At 29.9% G+C, this 8,434-nt stretch overlaps 1 protein-coding gene across 1 annotated transcript; it reads left to right on the forward strand.

Annotated features, from left to right (window-relative positions):
• The first annotated feature begins 358 nt into the window (after positions 1 to 358).
• On the forward strand, positions 359 to 1,704 carry LOC124943473 (LOB domain-containing protein 30-like). The gene is made up of 2 exons (XM_047483973.1): positions 359 to 655; positions 1,372 to 1,704. Exons 1-2 carry the CDS (start codon positions 359 to 361, stop codon positions 1,702 to 1,704), a joined length of 630 nt encoding a protein of 209 aa, XP_047339929.1.
• The last annotated feature ends 6,730 nt before the right edge of the window (positions 1,705 to 8,434 follow it).

The raw sequence follows: 8,434 nt of genomic DNA on the forward strand, positions 1-8,434 counted from the left end.
AATTTTTTTAACTTGTTTAGAATTAAATTATTAAAATAATTTTTATTTTAAATTTTTACTTTATAAAACTAAATAAAAGATATTATAATATTTTGTAATTAATAAATTAACTAATGGTTGAAATATAGATGATGTGATAATATTTTTATAAAAAAATCCTAAAATATTACAAATAATTAATATTTAATTACAACCATTAAACTCTATTTTTTTTTTCTATCACTCCACTCTACCATAAAAAGAACTCTATCAACCCTCACCAATCTAAAAAAAACCATATATAAGTTCAATCAATATTCATCCAAAGAGTTTACACCAAAAAAAAAAACCTCTAACTTCTCAAGGAAAAAAATAAACAATGAGCATCAAGGCCAATTCTCACACCAGAATCAGGGCATGCGGAGCCTGTAAATTCTTGCGGAAGAAATGCCTCGAGGACTGCATATTCGCACCTTACTTTAATTCCGGTGAAGGAACCGTCAATTTTGCGGCTGTTCATAAGATTTTCGGAGCGAGCAACGTTACAAAGCTTTTAACCAATGTCCCAATCCACAAACGACCCGACACCGTTTTTAGTTTAAACTATGAGGCTCATGCTCGTCTCCGAGATCCTATTTATGGTTGCATGTCTGAGATCCGTGATCTCCAAAATCAGGTACTTATGTATTTAGATATCGACCCTAACATGGTTTAACATGAATTAATTAATAATGTCAATTAGAAACAAATTAGAACAATAATTAGTTCAAATCTTCTATAAAAGTAAATTATGGTGTAATTATATGGTGATGTTATATGTAAATTTGGTGTTATGAAATAATTGATTTTCTTAATAATTTTGTAAAATCTAATTTAAATTATTTAAGTTCTTATCATTGTTATACCATTATTAGAAATGTCTAGGATAATGGTTTGCTATCTTTAAGGTTATATATTTCTTTAACGTATCTTTTTGCTAATATTATAAAATTTTGATTTTATTTGATTATTTTATCTTATATACGTCATTTTTATAAATATATTATTAACTAAAAAAACTTTTCACAAAAGAACTATTTCAAATATTAAAATTCACACGTCACGACAAAATAAAATATATATTATTTTAGATTATAATATAAATTTTAAGTGAAGTCATCTTCTTCTAAAATATATCTTATTTTAATTTTAAAAATTATGGTTTATTTTTTGAAATAAACTAATGATATTATAGTTATTTGTACATTAACACAATTTTATATGGATATATTTTATGTACTATTATTTTGTCTCTTCTTTTAATTCATTTTTTTTTAAATTTAATTTTAACAAGCAATGATATTAGTTTTTAATTTTTTAGTACATTTTTGTGGACATGAATTTTATATGTAGGTGATCAATCTACAATCGGAGATTTCGTGCTTGCAAGCCCATGTAGCCAGGCAGCCGCCACCTCAGCAACAACCGCCATCTTCTCTGTCCATGTCGGACTTCCCTTTTGCTGACGCTGGCACCTATGACATGTCAGTACCTCTCTATGAGTTTGATCCAAATATTGGATCATCTCATCAGCAGGCCAATTCATGGGCAGCAAATCTGCAGCAATTCAACGAACAGAACACTTTCGCCGGAGCTCCAGTGGGCGGAGGGATTGGGGAAGAGTTTGCTAGGGAGTTACTGCTGAGGTATCAAAGATCTGCCCCAAGCATGCCACCATCGCTCTAATTCATAATTACTTTTGATAATCCCTAAACTATTAACTATGGTAATTTGGCAAATATTTATTACTGTCCTTGAATGGTAATTTTTTTTCTTTTCCAGATTTTCAGTACTTTCTTTATTTAATAAACAAACTCTGTAATTTATTTATTTATCTAAGTTTAAAAATTTTATATGTTTTGATGTTTTTTTCATTTTCCTTCTTATATTGTTCTATATGAATACTCATTCATTGGGAATATGAGTTATAAATTAAAATTTAGTGGTTTAAAAAGTTGTATGTATATTTTGAAGCAAAAACCTTCGTTTGCCATTGGCAGAAATTATTATTATTTTTATTTAAAATTTTAATTTTATAAAAGTAAAGTAAAGTAAAATAAAATAAAAGATATAATATAATTTTTTAATTAATAAATTAACTAATGGTTGAAATATAGATGATTTGATTATATTTTTTAATGAAAAACTCTCCAAAAAAAATTATAAATAATTAATGTTTACTACAACATTAATTTTAATTTTTTTTCCTATTACTCCACTTTACAAAAATAAGAACTCTACCAACCCTCATCGATCTAAAAAAACACACTTATAAATTCAATTACTGTTATCCTAAGTTTCCAAAAAAACTCTCATCTCAAAGAAAAAAAATCAATAATGAGCATCAATGTCAATTCTTGTGACAAAATCATTACCGGGCCTGAAAAAAATCATTAACGAGCATCAAGGCTAATTCATTGCAAAACAGATGACTGGATGACTACATATTTTTTTGGGTCAAATTATTTTGACTAAGTGTTAAAATAGTTTGATTATTGGGATTTTGATGATGAAATGTATTGAAATCATATTTCATGAGATTTGGCTCTAATGAGGATCATTAGACCGATTTGGCATTAGATGCACAGAATTAGACGTGCAATCTAACTCGTGGAGTTAGATGTGCAGTCTAATAAACCTCGGAATTAGACGTGCAGTCTAACTCGTAGAGTTAGACGTGCAGTCTAACTCAGTGGAGTTAGACATGCAATCTAATGTATACGGAATTAGACGTGCAGTCTAACTCAATGGAGTTAGACGTGCAGTCTAATGTATACGGAATTAAACGTGTAATCTAACTTAGTGGAGTTAGACATGCAGTTTAATGTATATGGAATTAGACGTGCAGTCTAACTTAGTGGAGTTAGATGTGCAGTCTAATATATACCGAATTAGACGTGCAGTCTAACTCAGCGGAGTTAGACGTGCGGTCTAATATATTTGGAATTTGACGTGCAGTCTAACTCAACAGAGTTAGACATGCAGTCTATTGGATTGTGAAAGTTAGACATAAGTCTAACTCTTTCAGACAAGTCTAAAGTAGAACCGGAATTAGACGTGCAGTCTAACTCAGTGGAGTTAGACGTGCAGTCTAATGGTTTGTGAATGATTAGACGTAAAGTCTAACTAGTGAAAGTTAGACGTAAGTCTAACTCTTTCAGACAAGTCCAAAGTAGAACCGGAATTAGACGTGCAGTCTAACTCAGTGGAGTTAGACATGCAGTTTAATGGTTCGTGAAAGTTAGACGTAAGTCTAACTCCTTCAGATTAGTCTGAAGTGATTATAATTAGACGTAAGTCTAATCTCATTAGACCAGGCGGTCTAATGGATTATGTTCTTAGACGGGGATGTTTGATTTCATTAGACGAGTTCGTCTAATTGAAATACGTCTAATGCTAAGCTTAAGTAGTATGCTTAAATCTAGCACCCGTCTACCCACGTGCTATAGCTGTACTCTACTCCTGCTCCACTTTCTAGTGAAGATTAGTACGACAACTATATGTATCCATCTAACGAATGCCACGTAAGAGAATTTCCCTCATATTACTTGTTTTCAGGTACATCCCTGATGGAATATTCAGTGCACTACCAATTGTTGTACGACCACGATCCTTGTGCTCAGAACCTACTATGTACTATGGAGACTTTCCAATGGAAGAGTGCCACGTATCATTCTAAAGATTCGACCGTTAGTCTCTGCCCAGTATTTATCAAATCTCAAGGACAACAGACAAACTACTGAATTGCCAATCTACAATCTTTCGATCATCTTGCATACTGAATTACAGAGAGAGAAATCAAGCCTTTGAATACTCATACTATGAAGCTGCTTTCCTTATTGTACTGTGTGTGAATCAAGAGAGAGCTAGAATAAAAAACACCATTAGCTGAGTGATATTCTTCATCTTATAAATTGAACAGAGTGTGTTCTGTTCAATAGTGAGCTAAGTGTGTGCAAACTGTATTTGATTCTAATCATATTATAGTGAATCCTTCCGGTGGTTGGAAGAAGGGGTGACGTAGGAGAGTTTCTCCGAACATCCATAAACAAACTGCTGTGTTCTTTCATTTCTGTCATCTTTTCATTCTTCATCTCGAGCTTCAAACCCAAGTAAACAATTCCGCCTTGAATCTGTTTCAAGTGTTTATAAAGTTTTGCGTAAAATAGAAAGCGAATTAAATCCTTAACAAGATTTCTTTCAAACCGTTTTTCATAAGCCTTTATCAATAGTCAGACCCCCGTCTCTATCGATAAAACTAATCCTATCATATTCACACCTTACTTCGATTCCGATCAAGTAATAGTGAATTTCGCGTCCGTTCATAAGATTTTCGAAGCGAACACTATTTATGAGCTCCTATATATGCTTGCACTCCAAAATGGTATGTATATAATTTATCATAAATTAATTAATCCCTAAAATTAGAAACAAATTAAAACCATAAATATGTGAAATCTTCTATAAATATATTTTGGTGTAATTACATTGGGTGTCCCAAGTATTTGAGGAACTATTCAAACAAAGAATTTGTGGTCATAAAATTAAAATATATTAATACTAATCATAATTTTAACAAAATGTAAAATAAATATATAACTAAGATATCTACTTATAAAAAATTCATAATATATATAAAAATATTAATATAATTGTGATAAAAATATATTAATTGATTTATAATATATATTTATTAATTAAATGTTTTTGATAAATTTGAAAAATTTAGAGTCTTTATAAGTGGGGTTATGCAATGCCTTACCCTTTGTACTGCCTGATTACATCGTGATATTATTTATATGTATGTTTGGTGCAGGAAAAAATTGGTTTTGAAATTTGTATGAATTCGTGTTAATTTGATTTATTTTTGTGAAATAGTTGTTTTGTTTGTTTAAATTATTAGTTATCTTCATTTCTTGATAATAATGTATCATACAAATGTCTATATAAATGTCTCTATTATCTTTAACATAGTATGTTTCTTTGACTTAATTTTTAGTTAATATAATAATATTTTGATTTTATTAATTTTTTTTATCTACGATGAGATAATCATATTATTAATTAAAGGATTTTTAAAAAAAAAAATAGTTTTAAAAACATCACATTAAGTCAAAATAAAAAATATTATATTAGATTATGGTAATATTCGAATACAAAAGTAAAGTCATCTGACTTTAAGATATCTTCTCTCTCATATATTTTATTTTTTATTTTAAAATTATAATTCATTTTTTAAATAAACTAACACAATCTTGATATTATTCCACATTAATAAACCCCTTTTTACCATTCATATATTTATACTATTATATATAAACAAGAAACTATATTAGTAGAAATTCTTGTAAAATAGTATTGTTTTGATTTGATTTAAACTTTTAATACATTTTTGTGGACATAATTTTTTTGGCGCGGTCACCCATGACAGGTCGCTTCTTGGAGTTTGATTATCATATGTGGCATTTATCCGAAAAATTATTACCAAGATCATGACTATGCTAATTTGTTTTTTTCTATTTTGTTTATTGAATAAAATTGTTAAGCAAATTCAATACTTATATGAAAACACATTTGAATAAAGTTGTTTATCTATGTTTGAAATTTTCATTTATTTTGTATTTATTGTGCCATTGTACCTATAGTGTGTCACTCCAATAAAATTAATACTATAATTGAATTATTGGTAACATAATTAGAAAAACATTAAAAAAAATAGTTAGGATTTTGAAAAGTAATATCAACATGTTAAGAAGTTTTGTGTCTTCTTCTTGCAATGGTAGCTAGTTCTGATAATTTCCTTTAAATTATAATTTATTGGTAATATAAGCCCACTTTTGAATGATCGGGTGCTTTTTCTGAATTATGTCTTTAGTACACAATGAGTTTAGAGGTGAACTTTTGAATTAATTTGAACAATAAAACATTTATATAGACCATTATAAATTAAAAAACATTTAATCTATGTTAGAGGTATGATATAAGATATATATTCAAATAATTAAATAAATATAATTTATATTCGAAATATATTAATTAATCTTATGATTAATATATGTTTTTACAAATTTATCAACTTAATTCTTACGTTTATTATTTAATAAAAATATTAGTTTGAAATTGGTATTGTATTTGTGCTATTTGATTTGATTTTGTTTAATTAATTTTTGTAAAGTTAGCTTAAAACATATTAGAATATGAATTATTAGATATATGGAATTATGGGTCAATCTATTTAGGTTTAAAATAGGATAAATTCTCAACAATCATTCATATTCTTTCTTTTTTTTCTTTAGGGGGTATGCACCCGAACGGTTATTGCACCATGTGTACCTGCACCTACTGGAGCCAATATCTAGAAAATGACAATGATTAATAATTTGAAAAACAGATCTCCCAAATTTATTACTCTCAGTTCTACTATCTTTCTCCAAGTTATATAGATGGTCATTAAAATTTTACACATATAGCCAGGGTGAATAGTATTTGGTGGAAGTTTTTGAAATTGTTTCTCAAAGAACGTCTCTATCAAGTGCATCTATATACAAAAGAGAGTCTCCATAGACAAGGGATATGATTAAAAGACACATATGTGTTTATCCAGTATTGTGTAGTTAAATATAAATATATATTGACATATCATTCTAAAATCATGCAATACCTCTATATTGGTCAATAGAGATCGATGTGACAGTGATGTGTAAATCCTAAGTTATGACTCAAAAATTTGAAAATAATGACAAATGTACGAATTTCTAGAATACTATTTGATCTGGTTTATGTACTCAAACAAGACGTTTTAACAAATAGATTGTTAAAAAAGTCCTCAAACCATGATAGTTTCTTAACAAGATACTCATTGAGGAACTTGTGGCTAATTAGGATCAGCCATCAGAACCCATTGTGAAGAGTTAGAATTTTGTGAGGAAGTAGTAGACATAAGATGAGAGTTTGAAAAGAAAGAAATTGTGTATGAGATTAAAAGTAAGTCATGTCTTAAGATAGGAATATCCACCATACTTGAATCACATTATAGTCGATTTTCTCAACTCAGATGATGTTGACGTTCGTTTGTTGCAGCTAATAAATCTCCTAGTTTTGTATCGACGAACCAACATCGATCTTAATTGTTTCTTCTACGAAGGCCTAATTTGATTTTGAAACTCTTTGAGTTTCTCTTTCTCTCTTAAAGCATTTGCCTAGGTAATTGTCTTTGTCATTCAATGCACGCTCTCTTGTCCATTTTAGAGATATATATTCATCAAAATTAGAGATGAGTGATGATATAAGAATGATACCTCGTAATTGTGTTCCATGAGTATCCTCAATTGGACACTACAATGATCTATATTTGAACCTCTTAGGTTCCTCCATAATTTAAGAGATGGTATTAAGTATGTGTTCAGGGTGAAGACAATTATAAGGTAAGTGGGCTATAGTTATTACCTCACTAGAGTAGCTAGTATTGTCGAAGTGGAGGGGATTATTTTGGGGGTCTTGACATATGAGTGTGGAATTTGATGTTAGTAGGGTTATGGAAGAGTTTGTGGTAAGTTGACTTGGTGAAGGTAGTGGAATGAGAAAATGATCTAAGGTAAGCTGGGTTGGATTAGGTTGTATAAATAGTGTATCGTGAGAGGGCTTAGAGGATGACAACAGACTCATAGAGAGGAGATCCATTAGGAGGAAGTCCCAAGTTTAGGTGATCCCTTGTTGTTGGAGAAATCAAATAATAAAACATGTTTAGCAATCCAGAAATAGACAAGCTACAACAAAGGCCTAACAATTCTTTTTCCCCTTCTATATAATTAAATAGGCAGCCAATTCAATTGAACATCAAACAAATAAACAATCAAATAAACAGAGAGCAATACACCAAGATTTTACGTAGAAAACCCAAATTAGGTAAAAACCACGGGACACTTCGGCCACTTAAATCATCCACTATATCAAATGGGTATACAATATTGTTCAATACATGCCTAGAGGTAATCTAATAAAATTATCAATTAACCTCATCCTAACTTGTCATTCACATACATTATCATCATCACTAAAGATGACTAATCAAATGGAGAATAGATAAAAAGAAATTAGTAGAAGAACCTGCTACTTTAATGGAGAAATTGATGTTTCAATGGAGGAAGAGTTGCTCAATGGAGGAAGAGGGAGAGAGAACCAATCAACTTTTGTGTTTTTTTTCTTTAATTAAATATGCCCTAATGTGCTTTATTAATTTGCCAGGCCCAACTTCCAAATAAGCTGACCCAATAAATCTTCCCCGTCAGCGCAACTTTGCGGGCTCCAATAAACCCGATCTCTCCCGACAATATTTAAACTTGTCTGTAGGTAAGGATTTTATAAACATATCGGAACCATTCTCACTTGTATGAATCTTCTCCAAGTTCAGCTCTTT

Source organism: Impatiens glandulifera, chromosome 6 (genome assembly GCF_907164915.1).
Source record: "Impatiens glandulifera chromosome 6, dImpGla2.1, whole genome shotgun sequence".
Taxonomy (NCBI): domain Eukaryota; kingdom Viridiplantae; phylum Streptophyta; class Magnoliopsida; order Ericales; family Balsaminaceae; genus Impatiens; species Impatiens glandulifera.

Excerpts from the sequence above, each read along its gene's own strand:
- LOC124943473 (XM_047483973.1), top strand. The coding sequence starts at position 359 with ATGAGCATCAAGGCCAATTCTCACACCAGAATCAGGGCATGCGGAGCC. Across the intron at positions 656-1,371 it reads TCCGTGATCTCCAAAATCAG|GTGATCAATCTACAATCGGA; the intron begins GTACTTATGTAT and ends TTTTATATGTAG.